This window comes from Rhodotorula graminis (assembly GCF_001329695.1).
Source record: "Rhodotorula graminis WP1 unplaced genomic scaffold RHOBAscaffold_10, whole genome shotgun sequence".
Taxonomy (NCBI): Eukaryota; Fungi; Basidiomycota; class Microbotryomycetes; order Sporidiobolales; family Sporidiobolaceae; genus Rhodotorula; species Rhodotorula graminis.
The window spans coordinates 749,958-766,617 of NW_017264937.1; the positions used below are offsets into that span (position 1 = coordinate 749,958).

General features: G+C 68.3%; 6 protein-coding genes across 6 annotated transcripts; 3 read left to right on the plus strand and 3 right to left on the minus strand.

The window, feature by feature from the left end:
* Nucleotides 1-455: 455 nt before the first annotated feature.
* Nucleotides 456-2,967, plus strand: RHOBADRAFT_54921 (uncharacterized protein; the record flags this gene model as incomplete). Its single annotated transcript, XM_018417561.1, has 4 exons — nt 456-768; nt 841-987; nt 1,076-1,119; nt 1,186-2,967. 4 exons carry the CDS (start codon nt 456-458, stop codon nt 2,965-2,967), a joined length of 2,286 nt encoding a protein of 761 aa, XP_018269782.1.
* Nucleotides 2,968-3,441: 474 nt separating this feature from the next.
* Nucleotides 3,442-6,961, minus strand: RHOBADRAFT_54922 (uncharacterized protein; the record flags this gene model as incomplete). Its single annotated transcript, XM_018417562.1, has 6 exons — nt 3,442-4,110; nt 4,205-4,528; nt 4,637-4,799; nt 4,946-6,137; nt 6,472-6,744; nt 6,927-6,961. 6 exons carry the CDS (start codon nt 6,959-6,961, stop codon nt 3,986-3,988), a joined length of 2,112 nt encoding a protein of 703 aa, XP_018269783.1. The 3' UTR covers nt 3,442-3,985.
* An 875-nt stretch (nt 6,962-7,836) lies between these two features.
* RHOBADRAFT_28897 (uncharacterized protein) lies at nt 7,837-10,057 on the minus strand. The gene is made up of 5 exons (XM_018412843.1): nt 9,573-10,057; nt 8,578-9,467; nt 8,432-8,508; nt 8,185-8,353; nt 7,837-8,099 (listed from the first exon to the last, which is right to left on the minus strand). The coding sequence occupies exons 1-5, from the start codon at nt 9,611-9,613 to the stop codon at nt 8,026-8,028; spliced, it is 1,251 nt and encodes a 416-aa protein (XP_018269784.1). The 5' UTR covers nt 9,614-10,057; the 3' UTR covers nt 7,837-8,025.
* Nucleotides 10,058-10,703: 646 nt separating this feature from the next.
* Nucleotides 10,704-12,932, plus strand: RHOBADRAFT_38356 (glycoside hydrolase family 15 protein; the record flags this gene model as incomplete). The annotated part of the gene is made up of 4 exons (XM_018413517.1): nt 10,704-11,184; nt 11,258-11,494; nt 11,559-12,173; nt 12,268-12,932. The coding sequence occupies 4 exons, from the start codon at nt 10,704-10,706 to the stop codon at nt 12,801-12,803; spliced, it is 1,869 nt and encodes a 622-aa protein (XP_018269785.1). The 3' UTR covers nt 12,804-12,932.
* Nucleotides 12,933-13,157: 225 nt separating this feature from the next.
* On the plus strand, nt 13,158-15,519 carry RHOBADRAFT_16576 (uncharacterized protein; the record flags this gene model as incomplete). Its single annotated transcript, XM_018412324.1, has 9 exons — nt 13,158-13,329; nt 13,729-13,792; nt 13,888-13,959; nt 14,046-14,141; nt 14,250-14,360; nt 14,455-14,622; nt 14,755-14,863; nt 14,977-15,090; nt 15,169-15,519. 9 exons carry the CDS (start codon nt 13,158-13,160, stop codon nt 15,517-15,519), a joined length of 1,257 nt encoding a protein of 418 aa, XP_018269786.1.
* Nucleotides 15,520-16,253: 734 nt separating this feature from the next.
* On the minus strand, nt 16,254-16,537 carry RHOBADRAFT_45694 (uncharacterized protein; the record flags this gene model as incomplete). Its single annotated transcript, XM_018414650.1, has 2 exons — nt 16,254-16,359; nt 16,425-16,537. Coding segments are annotated over 2 exons (219 nt in total), but the record flags the coding sequence as incomplete, so codon positions are not given.
* Between the last annotated feature and the right edge of the window lie 123 nt (nt 16,538-16,660).

A 16,660-nucleotide genomic window follows, 5' to 3' on the forward strand; every position in this document is an offset into this window, starting at 1 on the left:
TCAATCGCCACGTCGGCGGAGGGAACATTGGCCTTGGCCCGCAGCTGTGCTTGCCGCCATCGCCCGCTGGTGCGACGAGCCAGAGCAGCTACACGACCGCCCTGCGTTACGAGCGGGTGCGAGTCTGAGCCTGGGCAAACCCCGCCTTTTCCACGCCGGGCTCGATCTCCCGACCCACCGCCGCGTCTTGGTCGTCTCGCCGACTTCGCCGCTCGCCCTCGCTCCCTCGCCACCTGTCGCCCGCCCGGACAGCAGTGCCGGACGAGCGGGCAGCACTAGCTCGCAACGTCCGCGGGGACGCACACGCCGTTCGTCCGCGCCGCCGCCGCCGAGCTCCTCTCCTCGTTCCTCCCGAGGGAGCCCACCTCGCCTGCGCGCTCTCTTTCGCCCCGCCCGCCCCGGGAATGGCCGCGCACGCGTGCCCGCACCCTTTCCCTCCTCTCCCTTCCCCCGCCATGTCGCCCGACTCGCACCAGCACAAGCGCAGGCGCGTCCACGGCGACGACGACCGACTCCCCGTCGCCGTCCCTCCACTCGCAGTCCACGCCGCACCGCCCTCACCGCCGAGCCCCACCCTGTCGTCCGTGTCGGCACTCGCCCTGTTCGCCGCCGAGATGGTCGCCTGGCTGTGGTTCGCGCCGAGCCCGGGAGCAGGAGCAGGAGCAGGCCGAGGAGGCGGCGGCAGCCCCGAGACGATGGCGGTCGACCGAGGTCAAGTACGGCCGACTGACCGCTTCGTGCGGTTCTGCCAGGAGGTTCTCGCGACGAGTGCGTCCCTGTCCTTCTCCCTCGGCAAGCCCCAAGCCGAGCGAACTGACCTGGTCCTCGTCCACCTCGCAGCGCAAGTGTCCGAGTCCGTCGTCATCCTCGCCCTCCTGTTCATCTCGCGCCTCAAGCAGCGCAACCCGATCAACGGCGCACCCGGGTCCGAGTACCGCCTCGCCGTCACGGGCCTCATGCTCGCCAACAAGATCCTCGACGACAACAGTGCGTCCCCACTTTCGCCTTCCGCCCCTCGCGAGGGCAACCAGCTCTCGGCCATAGTCTCACTCCCTGACAACCTCTCGGTCCACAGCCTACACCGCCCAGACGTGGTCCCAAGTCTCGTCGCTCGAGCTGGTCCGTCCCCTTTTCCACCCGTTCTCGCTCGTCGACTTTCCGGCCCTGACCCTCCTGCGCCGACAGAAACCGCTCGTCGCCGGCGAGGCCGAGTTCCTGCGCGGCCTCAACTGGTCACTGCACGTCACGGGCCGAGATTTCGAGGCGTGGCGCAAGCTCCTCGACGGACACGTCGCCGCCCGCAAAGCGCGGCTCGGCCGGCTCGGCGGCCTCGACAAGGCGCCGCGCAGGTCGTCGTCGAGCGTGCGGGCACGCGAGCGCGAGCGCGTCAAGCACGGCGACCTGCACGGGCTCGGCATCGGGCTCGAGGGCGACGCGGCTCGTGCGCCGCCGTCGATGCTCAGCCTGCCGCCCATCTCGGCCGCCGTCGCAGAGCGCTACCCGGTCGGGCGGCCCGGCTTTACCGCGTCGGCGCACACGACGCCGACGAGCGCGTTCGCGTCGTACCAGCTCGGCAACTCGTCGGCGCCGCCCAAGGCGCACCCAGCCTCGTCGGCCCCGCTCCCGCAGTACGGCCTGCCGGCGCACGCGTCGGGCGAGGCTGTCCGCAACCCGCTCGACGTGTCGCCGACGACGATCGCATTCTACCGGCGCAACTCGGGCATGCGCGCGAGCGCGCCGTCGGCCGTGCACGGCGTCAAGCGCAGCGGCGACGAGGCGTTCGCGCACGAGCCGCCAATGCCGTCGTACGTCGCGGCAGCACTGCCGCTGCACGTCCAGCAAGCGGCGCAGCACATGCCCGACATGGTGCGCTCGTACAGCGCCGGGCCGGCCGCCTCGTCCGCCCCACCGCCCGGCGTGCAGCAGCAGCAGCAGCAGCCGCCCTACTCGCACTACGGGCCCGGTCCTTCGCCTTTCTACCTCCACCCTGCGCACCACGTCACGCCCATCCCGTTCTCGGTCTCGTCGTCGCCGCACGCCTCGCGACCGTCGTCGTCGTCGTCGGGCATCTCGGGCCACCCTCCACCGGCGCCCTTCTACTTCCCCGAGCCGCAGCAGATGTCGCCCGCCGGGTTCTCGACCCTCTCGGACGCCTTCTCGCCGCGGTACGAGCGCGACACGCGCCGCCGCCTGCGTCAAGGAACGGCGACGCTCGACTACTACTCGCTCGCGGCCGGCCACGGTCTCGGCCACCTGCGCCAGACGCTCCCGCCGCCACCAGTAGCGTGGCCCGTCGTCCAACCGCAGTACTACTACCCGGCGCCAGGCTACGCGCCTGTTGCCCTCGGCCACCAGCCGCCGGCGCCGCACGCCATTCCCTTCTCCGCCTCGACCTCGCCGACTGCGCCGCCGCCGTTCGACACGTTCGCGTTCCAGCACCACCACCAGCAGCAGCAGCACCGCCAGCAGCGGCATCCGCTGTCGACGCCGCCGCAAGCCTACTACGGCGGCGCGCTCGCGGCGCCATTCATGACGGCGTCGACGTCGCAGTCGTCGGCCATGCCGCCGCCGCGCCCTCACGGGCACCAGCACGGCGCGCATCGGCGCACGAGCAGCGGCGGGCACAGCGGGCGCGGCGCCGCAGGCGCACCGGGCGGCGCGAGCCCGCTCGACCTCACGTCGACGCCCGGCGGCGGTGGGGCCCAGTCGTACTCGCCGACGACGGTCCCGAGCGGCCTCGGCGCGCCGTACTACGCGCACCCGCCGCCGCAGCACGCGCATGCGCACCCGCACGCGTACGCGCTCGCGCAGCACGGCTTTGCGTGGCCGCCCCAGCCGCCGGCGGGGCTCGTGCACGCGCACCAGGTCCAGCAGCAGCAGCCGCAGCAGCCTCTCGCGCCCGCGCCCGCCGGCTACTACTCGGCGTACTCGAACGCCGGCGTGCCCGGCGTCTACTACCGCGGCTGAGCGCGTCTCCCTCGTCCTCCCTGCGCCTCTCCCTCCCTCCGTCTCTCTCTCTTACTCTCTCCTCTCTCGCACGCTTTGCTCTCGTTCGCAAGTACCCTACCGTACCGTCCCTGCATGCAGTTCTCCCACTCGGCCCACCCCTCATCGCGCGATACCCACATCACGTTCTGCCCCCCTCCTCATCCTCCTCCACTCGTAGACACTCCCCTCCCTTTGCGCCGTCACTACCTTTGTCGTTACCGTGTCGCGTCTGTAGCGTTTATGCACCTGTTTTGCCTTCCCTCGCCGTCGCCGTGTCGCGCCCAGAGAGAGAGAGAGAGAGCGCGAGTCGAGGCTCGAGCGGCTCGAGCGCTCAAGCTCCTGCCTCTCGGTCGTCGTCAGGCGTGGGCTCGAAGCTCTTTGTCTCTCAAACTCTTTCCCTTTCTCGCTCGTCTTTGATCTCTCAAGAAGGTCGCTCGAGGACGGAGGTGAGAGAAGAAGAGACAGGACAGTCTATTGCCTCCTCCGCACAGGCTCCTCCCAAACGACGACGACAAGGGCGACGACGACAACGACGGCAAAAAGACAGCACAGCGCGCACGCCGAGAGAGGGAGGAGCGAGAGACAGACAGCCGCCGCACTGCGTTTTGCGGCTGCGCGAGGGGAGGGGGAGGGAGGGAGGACAAGGTGAGAGGGATGCGTGTCTGCGACGATGCGGCGTCGACCTCGATGCGAGGCGTCGAGGGCGTGAAAGGGGAGAATGAGGGAGAGGGACGACATGTTGTACGACAAGGGGGTGCGGGGCTCGGGTCGAGGTAGAGAAGAGGGAGGATGGCGAGGAAGGAAGGCGAGGGACGACACCGATCGAGGACGTGGGCGAACGCGGGCGGAAAGGATTAGGTGGCCGAGGGAAATGGCGAGGTGGAAGGCGAGGGCGAGCGAGGTGAATAGAGTAGGCGAGAAAGTCTAAGGCGAGGCGAGGGAAGGTGAGGAAGGGTGCGTGGAGGGCGGTAGGCGACGACGACGACGACGACGACGCTCAGCGCCGGTTCTGCGGGTGGAGCGACGACGTTGACGGAGGCGGTGGCGGGTCCGTGTGGTGGACGTTGAGGTTGGCGTCGATAGGTCGAAGCGCGTGCACGAGCTGCGGGTCGACGGTGGCGGCTGCGCGATGCGGGACGAGCGAGACAGTCAGGAACGTCCTCGACGAGCGAGAGAGAGAGAGAGAGAGGAAGAAGAGGAAGAGGGGAGGACGCACCGTTCATGACGGCCGGGCTCTCGGTGTTCATGCCCCGGATCCCCCTCGCAATCTGCTTGCCCTCCTCGACCCTCTTCTGCCGGTCGTCGATGCCCTCGCCGCTCTCGAGCAAATGCGCCTCGATCTCGCCCTGGACGACGACGCCCTGGAGCCAGTCGTGGTCGAGCATGTCGCGCGCCGTCGCGCGCTTGTCCGGGTTGAGGTTGAGCATGGGCTGGAGGAACGACTCGAGGTGCTTGGCCTCGGCCTCGGTGATGAGGTACTTGTCCTGCAGGACCGAGTGCATCGGCCAGAACTTGAGCTTGTGGATGTGCTTGAGCTCGCCTGCGAGGGGGACAGGCTCGAGCGTCAGTTCTCTCACCTCTTCGCCGAGAGCCGCACGCCGAACGACGTCGGCGGCCGCTCAACATAAAGAGAGATGTCGGGACGGACCTTTCCGGGTAAAGATCTCGGCGCTGAACTTGCCGCTGAGCGCGATCGAGCGCGGGAAGGGGCCGAGGAGCTCGATGATCTGGGCGATGTGGTCGTCGTCCTTGTTGTACCGCGTGCCCGGGTGCGGGTCAAACAGGTAGTCGCCCGTCAAGAGCTCGAAGAACTGCAAGCGGAGCGGGCGAGGGCGGGAGGAGGACGAGGAAGGGAAGAGGACGTGGGAAGGAGGGGAAGGAGAAGGTCAGGACCTCGAGCTCGTGACGCGCTCATCCTCGCGCCGCTCGCCGAGAAAGAGAGAGAGAGAGGACGGACCATGGCCGATGCGCTCCAAATGTCGACCGCCGTCCCCCACTTTGCGCCGAGGATGGCCTCGGGCGAGCGGTACTGGCGCGTCTGGATGTCGTTGGTAAAGTGCAGGTCGGTCCAGCTCGCGTTGCCGAGGTCGGCGATCTTGACCGTGATGCGCTCGAGCGTCGACGGGTCGTACGGCGCGAGCGGCGGGAGCGTGTTGGGGTCGCCGGCGACGATGGCGGGCTGGAGCGGGTCGCGAGGGAGGGCGTGCGGCGGCGAGGCTTCTTCGGGAGGTGGGGAGCGCATCGTGACGTCCGAGTCGTTGTTGTGCTGCTGCTGCTGCTCCTGCTGCTGAGTATGGGCGGAAGAGGACGAGGTCGAGGCCGGCTCGGACGACGAGGATGGGGTGGGGAGGGATGCGCCGCTCGTGCCCGACTGGGCCGCCGCCGCCGCCTGCTGCGACAGGAGCGACGGGCCCTTTGCCGGGGCCGTCGCCGGCGCCGTCTTGGCGCCAATGTCGGCGAGCTGGACGCCGGCCATCTGCTCGCCAACGTCGTCGGGCGTGGTCGCGCTCATGCCCTGCTTCTTGACGCTCCCGACGTACGAGCCCGTGCCGCCCGAGTCCGAGATCTTGCTCATCTGGAACGCGAGCTTCTCGATGACGGGGCTCGTGCCGTAGCTGCTCGACGGCGACGGGAGCGGCTGCGACCCGGTGATGAAGACGGTCTCGGCGCGCGGCGTCTGGGCGCCGCCGCGAGGCTGCGACGGCGGGACGCCGATCATCTTGGTCGGGACGGCGGCCGGCGACGTCTCGAGCTCGGCGCGCACGACGGCCTCGACGTCGTCGATGCAGATGAGGACGTTCTCGGGCTTGAGGTCGGTGTGGATGATGCCGCACTCGCGGTGGATGTAGTCGAGGCCGAGGAGGACCTGCTTGGCGATCTGCTTGCAAATGTGGTCGGGCACGCCGCGGTGGTGGTACCGCTTGATGAGGCCGAGCAGGTTCTCGCCGAGGACCTCGAACACCATGCAGACGTGCGTGCCGTTGGGCCCGCGGTGCGTAAAGTGGTCGAGGAGCGAGACGACGTGTCGTCGGCCCGGGTGCGCCGGGTTGCACTCGACGACGCGCTGCAGGAGCTTGATCTCGTCCAGGGCCGTCTCGGTGTAGTGCGTCGCCGACTTGACCACCTTGAGCGCGACATGCTTGTTGACGCTGCGGGGCGCACAGTGACCGACAGTCAGTTCAGGGTCCCGCACACGCAGGAGGAACCGCTTGGGCGCGTGCGGACGAGAAGGTCTGCCCTCGGAAGCGCGGACCGTCCTCCGGCTCTCGCGCCCAAGCCCCGAGCCCCGTCCTCCCTCCCTTGCGCCCGCCGCGAGCAGAACGAGCTCGAGACTCACGTAGTATCACGCGCAAGCCTGCGAAGAAGGGAGAGGAGGCGCGTCAGTAGGTTGCCCGAGTCGAGCGGCCCAAGGAGGGAGCGCGGGAAACTGCGGCCTCGAGAGGAGGGGGGCGGGACGACGAGGGAGAGGAACGAGGGACGCACCAGACGGTCGAGAAGTGGCCCCAGCCGAGCTTGCGCACGACCACATAGCGGTCCTTTGGGCCGTAGACGTCGCCAACGCGCACCGGGTGGTACCCGCCCGGCTCGTAGTCGCTCAGCTTCTCCTCCTCGTCCGTGAGGACGCTCTCGAACGAAATGCTCGTTGCCGACGACGGGTGTGCGCCCGGCGGGAGCGAGCCAGGCTGGCTGTGCGGGCCAGAGTGGCTGCCGTGCTGCTGCCCGATTGCAAGCGGGACAGGGACGGCGGCTGTTTGGCTGCGACGGCGAGGAGGGCAACGAGAGTGTCAGTGCGGGTGTGCAGGTGTGTCGCTGTCGAGGCTGCGGGCGCAAGTCGGGCACGCGAGGCGGTGTTGTCGGTGTTGGCCGGGGAGAGATAGCGACGTCGGAGGGGGAGGGGGAGGCTGGGCGCAGGCGAGAGGCGGGGGGCGGGAGCTCACTGGTGAGGTTGTGCGCTGGTGCTGGCGTAGGCCATGGCTCGCGCAGAAACAAGGTTGAGGCGCAGGCGAGGCTCGAGCCAGAGGTGGAGAGGGAGGGGGGGAGCCTGCCTGTCTGGCGCCGACCGACCGCGCGAGCCAGTGGGAGAGCGACGCGCGCGACGCGGCTTCGTCGCCGTCTCCTGGCGTCGTCTGGCTCCTCTGCGCGGTGCCTCGCCCGCTCGTACTCGCGCTTCCCTCCTCCTCCTCCTCCCCCCTCTTCCCCTCTCGCCCACCTCTCTCTCTCTCCCCCTGCGCCTACGCACGCTCCCAAGACCTCCACTCTCGGCGAGCGCTGAAGCTCCCCCGCCGCTCCTCGCTTGCCTCGCTTGCCTCTCTCGGCCGCCCCGCTCTCCGCTCGCTCGCTTCCGAAGGAAGGCCGCTCTTCTCGAAGCCGTTCCCCTCGCGCGCTCTCTCTCGTACTTGCGCAGCTCTCTGTCCACGCCGTGCGCGACCCTTGCGACGCTGCCGAGGCCGCACGCAACCTTGCTCGCTCCAGCTCGCTCTCGTCGAGGATCCGCAGCATGCGCGCTCTCTCCGACACGGCGAGATATCGCCTGCGCGAGACACACGTTGTCTCGACTCCGAGGCGGAGCACCACGCTCACGCTCATCTTCTCGCCGTGATGCGGGTCAAACTTGCTTGCCCTCTCCTCGCGCCGTCGTTCGTCCCTGGTGCTGCGGGTCGACGTCGTCCTCGTCCAGCACGAGAGAGAGCGCGCGCTCGCCCGACCTGCGCGGTGCAAGCGTACTTGGCGGCGCGCTAAAGCTCGTCTCGCTCAGGGCGACCCGCAGCGCCAGCTCGACCTTGAGAGAGGACGATCATCTGCAAGCTCGTTGGACGGGCGAGAGCGGGCCGATTGGGCGTGGAAGATAGCGAACGACGAGGCATTGCAGGCGAGACGAGAAGCGAGAGATTGGGGGTACACAGGGCACAGAAAGTCTAGTACACGCCGAGGGAGACGAGAGAGAGAGAGAGAGAGAGGGAGGGAGGAAGAGGGCCGAGCGGCTCGAGAGAGGTTGACGATGCGGCGGCGCTGGACGACCGTGAGCGTGCATGCGCTCTAGTCGAACGTGATCTTCTTAGCGGTGCCCTTGACGTCGTTGCGGTAAAACGCGCCGTACGCGCCGTGCGTCTCTGCGAAGTTGGGAAGGCCAAAGTCCAAGGTCAATTCTCGGTCGTCGCGCCGCACGCAGACCTCCCAGAGAGCGAGAAGACCCACCTTTCTTGATCGCACTTCCCCACTGGTCGAGGCCGGGCGGGATGACGGCGTTCGAGTCGCGCAGGACGCGGATGAAGTGGCCAGCGAGCGCCTTGTCCGGCTCGCCGAAGAAGGTGATCGACTTGCCGGTGCGGCCAGCACGACCGGTGCGACCGATGCGGTGGATGTACTGCGGAGGGAGGCGAGTCGGTCAGCTACGAGGCCGAGGAGGGAGGGGGAGGGTGGGGAGGAGGAGAAGGGGACGCACGTCCTCGATCGTGAGCGGGAACGTCTGGTTGATGACGAGCTCGACCTTGGGGATGTCGAGACCGCGAGCAGCAACGTCTGTGAGACGCGCGACAGGTCAGAAGGGTCGAGCGGGAGTGGGGAAAGGGAGGACGAGGGGGGACGCACCGGTCGCGACGAGAATGTTGGCGCGGCCCTCCTTAAAGTCGTCGAGCGACTTGGTGCGCTTCTCCTGCGTCATGTCGCCGTTGATGCACACGACCTCGTAGCCCTTGTTCTTGAGGAACTCGTGCAGGCGCGTCGCCTCCTTCTTGTACAGCGCGAACACGAGCACCTTCTCGCGGTCCTTGCCCTGGGCGCCCGTCTTCTTGTTCGAGTTGAGCGAGAAGCCGTTGTCGCGCAGGTGCGTCAGGAGCAGGGTCTCCTTCTTGCGCTGGTCCTCGACGACGATGGCGACCTGCTCGACGCGTGCGTTGGCCTGGAGCGAGTCGCTGCCGACCGTGATGCGCAGCGGCTGCGTCATAAAGTCGGCCGCGAGCTTGCGCACGCTCATGGGCCACGTCGCCGAGAACATGGCCGTGCGGCGGAACTTGGGCGCGCCCTGCTCCTCCTTGATCGGGCCGAGCGCCGACGACGGCGACGGGAGGCACAGCTTGATGATCTCGCGAATGTCGTTCTCGAACCCCTTGTCGAGCATGCGGTCGGCCTCGTCGAGGACGAGCCACGACACGTTGCCGAGGTCGAGGTTGCCCTCGCGCGCGAGGTCGAGCAGGCGGCCGGGCGTGCCGACGACGATGCGCGGGCGCTCGTTGCGCAGGATGCGGATCTGCTCGGGCTTGGGCACGCCGCCGTACACGCACACCGAGCCGACCTTGGGCGACAGGGCGTTCGAGATGAGGGCGAGGTTGTTGTGCGTCTGCATGGCGAGCTCGCGAGTCGGGGCGACGACGAGGACCGAGACGGGCGCGGTCGACTTGCCCTTCTTGCCCGACGACGACGTGCTCAGCGACAGGATGTGCTCGATGGCGGGAACGCCAAACGCGACCGTCTTGCCGGACCTGTGGCGCGAGAAAGTGGGAGGAGGGGAAAGAGTCAGTCGATGCTTCTGCCCCGGCCCGACCCGCCTCAGGACAGCGAGAGAGGGAGGACACGCGCAGACGCACCCAGTCTCGGCGATACCGATCACGTCACGACCGCCGAGCATGAGCGGGAACGACGCGCTCTGGATCGGCGTCGGCTTGGTGAAGCCGCTCAGGCCCTTGCGCACGCCGGCGTTGAGCGGGAGCGACGCAAACGACAGGACGGGCGGGTAGTCGGTCGCCGTCGTCTCGGGCTCGAACGAGATCTTGTTCTCCTCGAGGAACGCCTGGACCTCGGCGGGCGACGCCGACGCGCCGGTCGTGACGGCGGTCGAGGTGCTCGCGACGGGCTCGGCGGCGGGCGTCGACGTCGTCGACGGCGTCTCGGACGCGACCGCAGCGCTCGACTTCTTCTGTTTCTTGTTGGACCGCTCGCCGTCGTCGTTGGCGGCGGCCGGTGCGGCGTCGCCGTCGTCGTCCCGGGAGCGCTTGGCCTTGGCCTCGCGCTTCTCGCGCTTGCGGCGCTCCTTGTCCGTCTCGCCGGCCGGTGCGGCGGTCGAGGTACTCGCGGCGGCGGGAGCGTCGGGCATGGCGGCATCGGCGCCGGCCTGGCCCTGCTCGGCGGCGGCGACGGCGTCCTCGACCTTGGCCGCCTGCTTTTTGAGTTTCTTCTGGAGCTTGCGCTCGGCGCGCTGCTCGGGCGTGAGGTCGGCCTTGGACATGGCGGTGTCGAGACGGGGTGTGGCTGTGAAGGGTGGACGAGGTGGAGCGGCTGAGAAGGCTGCGAGGGAGCGACAGGGTGAGCTTGCGGACGGCGGTAGAGCGGGAGGAGGTGGGCGCACTGTGGCTATGCACGATCAGGCTCTCGAGAACGGGCGAGCGTAGCGGTTGAGGGAGCAGCGAGAGCCCGCCTTCGACGAACCAAGCTCGCTCTGAGCGACGAGGATCTCCGCGGAGATGGCGCTCGTCCCTCCTCTCGCTCCCTTTGCTCCCGGTGGTGCGCGCGCTCCTGCGATGCGGGTGGACTGCAATCGCACATCAGTATCACGCTCAGAAGAGCCTGGCCAAGCGGTGTGACTCCGCGTTCGAGAGCTCGTCATCCAGCACGCTCATCGGCCGCGACCCGACCTGGTTGAGCTCACCTCTGCTCCTGCACCACACGCTTGCACCGCTGCAGCCATGGGCGTCCTCGACAAAGCGATGCGCTTCATGCGCATGGGCCCGGCCCCCGTCCACGGCAAGCAGACGCCCGCCTCGTCCACCTCGTCGTCGCCCTCCTCGAACCAGCCCGCCCCGGCCGCCAGCACCCAGAAGAAGCACGCCTCGACCGCGGCCTCGCTCCCGCCGGCGACCAAGTCGACCGCCAACCCGCTCAAGGAGCTCTCGCTCGAGGCCTTCATCGCCAAGCAGACGCCGACCGCGTGGACTCGCCTCCTCGCCAACATCCACCCGGCCGGCACGCTCCCCGGCTGCGTCGTCGCGTCGCCGAGCAAGGCCCTGCCCGACTACTGGTACGAGTGGACCCGCGACAGCGCCATCTGCGAGCGCGCCCTCGTCGAGCGCTTCGTGCGCGAGTCGCGCCAGGAGGACCTCACCACGCTCGAGGAGTACGTCGAGGCGTCGCGCATCATGCAGCACAAGCAGACGGTCCTCGGTGGCTTCTCCGAGGGCGGTCTTGGCGAGGTCAAGTACCACGGTCCGTCGCCTTCAGCCCTCTTTCCCTCCTCCTCCAATCCCTCCAGAACTGACCCCTCCTCGCTCGCACGCAGTCGACCACGAGCCGTTCACGGGCGACTGGGGTCGTCCCCAAGCCGACGGTCCGGGTTCGCGCATCATCACGCTCGGCGCCCTCGCGCTCCACCTCCTCGACAGCGGCGACAGCGCCAAGGTCGAGTACGTCAAGACGGCGCTGTACCCGGGCTCGCCCGAGGGCGGCGAGCGCACCGGCGTGCTCCTCGGCGACTTGGAGTACGTCGCGACGCACTGGCAGATGAAGGGCTTTGACCGTGCGTCCCCTTTCGCTCGTTCTGCTCGTCCTCGACGTCCCTGACTCTTCCCCTCGCTCCGCAGTCTGGGAGGAGGTCTCGGGCCACCACTTCTACACCCTCCTCACCCTCCGCACCGCTCTCCTCGTCGGCTCCCGCCTCGTCACCCACCCTGCGCTCGCCACGCCCGAGACGCTCGCCGCCTCGTCAAAGTACGCCGCCGCCGCCGACGCCATCACGCCGCAGCTCGCGCGCTTCTGGGACGCCGAGCGCGGCTTTGTCCGCGTCACGGTCGACCATGGCAAGGAGCCTGGCGCGGTCGGGACGTACGCCGGCACGGCCGACGGCGAGGACGTCGGGCGCCAGGTCACCAAGAAGCACGTCGAGGAGGAGGAGGCCAACGTTGACGAGAACGTCAACTCGTCCGTGTACGACGACAAGCACGGCAAGGAGTCGGAGCTCGACATCGCCGTCGTGCTCGCCGTCCTGCACGCCGGGCGCGGCACGGGCTGGGCCAAGTTGACGACCTCGTTCGAGGCGGCCAAGGACGACGAGTCGTTCGAGAGCGCGGCCAAGGTGCTCGCGACGCTCGACAAGCTCGTCACGGCCTTCGACAAAACGTACCCGCTCAACAAGGGCCGGCGGGACGGCGCGAGGAAGGAGGCGGTCGCCATCGGTCGGTACCCGGAGGACGTCTACGGTGCGTCCCTCGCTCCCTCTCTCTCTCTCTCCCTCCTTCGTCCCTCGGCTCCCTTTCCGTCGCGGCTCGTCTGACTCTCTTCATCGTTCCACAGACGGTGTCGGCATGTCGGTCGCCCACCCTTGGTACCTCGCGTCGGCTGGCGCCGCCGAGTTCCTCTACGTCCTCGTCCAGGACCTCGCGTCGCTCGCCCAGCGCCCGGACGCCACCTTCCGCCTCACCCCTCTCGTCCACTCGTCCCTCACCTCGCTCCTCCCGACGCTGTCGGTCCCCCTCCCCGAGCCCAACTCGACCCTCACGCCCTCGCACCCGGCCTTCATCCCGCTCCTCTCGGCGCTGTCGCGCTTCGCCGACGGGTTCCTCGCCGTCATCCAGGAGTACACGGGCGCCGACGGGCAGCTGAGTGAGCAGTTTGAGCGCGACGGCGTCGCGAGGGGGTCCGAGTGGCACGACGGCGGCGTCCTCGAGGACAGCAAGAAGGACGACGAGGGCCACCACGTCGAGGCGATCGGCAGGGGCGCCAAGGACTTGAGCTGGAGCTACGCCGCATGGGTGTCGGCCGTGCTCGAGCGCGAGAAGGCCAAGCGCGCCGTCGACGCGGTCGAGGGCGCCTCGGCGACGACGGCTTGACGCGGCGACCAGGCGTCGCAAAGCCTTTCCCCCTCTGTTCCCTATCCCTCCCTCCAGTCCCTCATCCTTAATCTTAGTCGCAGTCGGGTCGTACACGTTCTGTATCCTCATCCTGTTCGTCGCACGTTCCTGCCGCTCGCCGAGAGCGACGAGCAGAAAGCGTCTCACTGGCTCGAGCGGGGTGGCGCCCATAAATCGAGAGACGCCTTTGTACGGCACCTGGTCCAGCTCTGACGGCGCAGAGAGGCGAGTGGAGAGACGACTTGGTTCGGAGGAGGCGAGCCTCGTCCGCCCCACCTTGGTCGCGCCTCTCTCACCCACCCTCGCCCTCCCCAGAGCTCGCCGACCAGCACGATGGGCCTCAGCAACTTTGTCGCCAAAGCGTCGTCTGCCGTGGGAGGCGCGGGCGCTGCCCAGTCGCCCTCCAAGGGCGCCTCGGTCCCTCACGCTCCGAGCAACGAGGACAAGATCCCTGAAGGCGCAGCAGCAGACGACGTCGAGCAGCTCGACGATGAGCCTCGTAACAGTGCGTCCCCTTGTCTCCCTCATCTCGCCCGCCCAGTCGTCGTGGTCGCGGGTCTTCCCTCCGACCGCCTGGACGAGGCCGGCGACGCTGCGTCACCGTCTCGGCAGCGCTCTCAGGGCACATGGAGCGGCTCTCGAGACTCTCGATGGACACAGCGGGGCAGCTCTGTGCGGTGCACGAGTCTGCAGCGGGCGTTGCGGGCGCGGTGGGGCGGGATCAGGAGGAGCCGACTCGATCGAACGGCCGAGCATGCGGATCTCTCGCTCGCGCTGGCGGTGGGCGGTCAAGGGCAGCGCAGGGCGTACCGTCTGTGCACTCGAGGAGGGAGCGAGCCCAACAGACCTCGCCCGAGCGAGTCACAGCCCGACTGACCTCGTTCCTCGCCTCGGCACTGTGCAGTGCTCCTCGCGCTCATCAGCCAGCTCCGCCCGGGCATGGACCTCGCCAGGATCACCTTCCCTGTGTACGTCCCTCTCTCCCTGTCCTCGTCGATCGCGGCAGTGGCGCGAGACAAGACGAGCGAGAACTGACCTCGGCGACCTCGTTCCCACCGTGCAGCTTCGTCCTCGAGCCGCGCTCCATGCTCGAGCGTGTCACCGACTTCCACTCGCACCCTGAGCTTCTTCACGGGTGCGCTCGCCGTTCCCTCTTATCGCTCGGAGCGAGAGGAGCTGCGAGCCATTCGACGCTAACTCGGACCCCTCCCTCGTCGACAGCGCGTTCAACCTCGGCGCACCCGAGGACCGCTTCATCCAGGTCCTGCGGTACTACCTCGCCGGGTGGCACATCAAGCCCAAGGGCGTCAAGAAGCCGTGCGTCTCGATCTCGCTCTCTCGAGGTGTCCTCGCTCGTCGACAGCGAGGTCCCCTTGTAGTTAGAGGGATGATGCCGAACTCACTCTCTCTCATGCCGACCTGCAGGTACAACCCGGTCCTCGGCGAGTTCTTCCGGTGTCGGTACGACTACGCCGACGGCTCGGCCGCCTACTACATCGCCGAGCAGGTCTCGCACCACCCGCCCATCTCTGCCTGGTGCGTCCAGCCGTCCTCTCTCGTTGGCTCGTGTCGCCCTTACGCCTCGACGCACGCGTGAGGGCTTCCCACTGACGTGCCCCCTCGCCTGCAGGTACTTTGCCTCGCCCGAGCAGGGCCTCGAGCTGAGCGGCGAGCTGCGCCCAAAGAGCAAGTTCCTCGGCAACTCGGCGGCCAACATCATGGAGGGCGAGTCGCACGTGCGCTTCCTCGACGGCGTCGGCGCAAAGGACGGCGAGTACGACATAACCATGCCCAACATGTGAGCCTCTTCTCTCTCTCTCTTTCTGCGTGCGCTCGAGCCTCGACGCGAGCTCGCCTCGGTCCGCCGCAGGACCGCACGAGCCCTTGCCGTTGGTGAACAGGACGCACGCTCACTCTGCTGCTCACTCAGGTACGCGCGCGGCATCCTGTTCGGCAAGATGGTCCTCGAGCTCGGCGACTCGAGCATCGTCCGGAACGAGACGCTCGGCCTGTCGTGCGAGGTCGAGTTCAAGACCAAGGTGCGCTCGACTCTCTCCCTGCGCCTGGCTCTCTCTCGCGTCCCGGCGACGAGGACGAGGGCGAGCCTATGCCCACACGGACGTCAGGCGCACTGACCCCCTTCCTCGCGCAGGGCTTCTTCTCGGGCTCGTACAACGCGATCGCGGGCAAGATCAAGGGTCCCAAGGGCGACGTCGGCGAGATCTCGGGCCACTGGAACGAGCTCATGGAGATCCACCGCAAGGGCGTGCGTCCCACCTCTCCCTCTCGTCCTCCTCCCCGACCAGGTCGCGAGACTGACCCACTCTCTCGTTCTCAAACGCAGGGCAAGGGCAAGGAGGTCCTGTTCGACGCGACCAAGGCCGACGTCGTGCAAAAGTCGGTCTCGCCCGAGCACCAGCAGGCGCCCAACGAGTCGCGCCGGCTGTGGACCAAGGTGACGGCCGCCATCAAGGCCAAGGACCTCGACGCGGCGACCGACGCCAAGACCGAGATCGAGGACGCACAGCGCGAGGCGGCGAGGGACCGCGAGGCAAAGGGCGAGCAGTGGGCGCCGAGGTTCTTCAAGCCGACGGGCAAGGGCGGCGAGTGGAGGCCGGCTTTCAGGTGCGTCCTCGCGGCTCTCTCTCTCTCTCTCTCTTCCTCTCGGCTCGTGCTGTACGTCGAACCGACCTGATGCATGTCGTCTCGATCCTGTAGCCTCTCGCAGGGCGACAAGGCGAGCCAGCGCGAGGCCGTCCGCGCCTGGATCTACGGCTCGGACCCGGAGCCGCCCACGCCCGGCTCGCGCCCGTCGTCGACGCCGGCGAGCGCCACCACGTCGCCCATCAACACGTCGGCGCCGACCATCGCGGCCGGTGCAGGTGCGCCGGGCCGCCAGTCGTCGACGTCGTCGACGGACGAGCCCTCGACGCCGTTCTACGACGCGCCGGCCGCGAGCCCGGAGCAGGCGGCGGCGGCCGTGCCGCAGGAGCCGGCGCCCACGTCGAGCGTCTAGACGACCCTTTCCTTTCTCTTTCTCGCAGTCGGCGTCCTCGCTCTGTCGTCGACGTCCCCTTCTTTCGGCCGCCGAGCCACTTTGTACAACTCCCGCCGCTCTCGCCCCCTCCTTTCCTCGACCATACCTGACCCCTCGTCTTTAGTCCCTCTCCCTCTCTCTATCTTGACCCTCGCCGTGACATCTGGAATCGAGCAGTAGGAAACGAGCTGCGGCGAGAGCGACTCTCGAGAGCGAGCGAGGCAGAGACAGAGATGGGAGCGACGCGTTACAGACTGCGCCTCCACCGTGTGGTACTGCTTGCCCTCCGGGTATCCTGCTGCTGTGCGGCGAGGAACGAGGTCAGCCGTCAGGATCGTCGAGAAGGGAGAGAGAGAAGGGGAGGGGCGCACCTCGACCGCGCTGCCGCCCGCTCAGACGTTTGCGCCGACGAGGCAGAACGCAAAGACGATGCCGAACCCGCCTGCGATGCTGGCTCCAGCTGCGACGCCGAGCTCCTTTGCGAGCGAGTTGCGGAGGCTGTGTACGGTCTCGTCAGGGCGGGGTTCTCGACCACGGGCAAGGGGGAGCGAGAGGGGACGGACGTCGAGAAGTAGAAGGTGAGGACGAAGGCTGCGACGAGGCACTGGGTCGCGAGGGCGGGCAGGGCGGAGCGCGAGACCAAGGGGGAGAAGGCGGCGAGGGACGCGTGCTCGTCCTGCGGGGGGGGGGGGGGGGGGCGCTCTAACTGGTTAACTAGGTGAGAGGTTGAACGGAGCTTATGGCCCACTTCTGCAGAGGCGACCCTGTTCCTGGCAAGCACATCGTCTAGGACCCAACC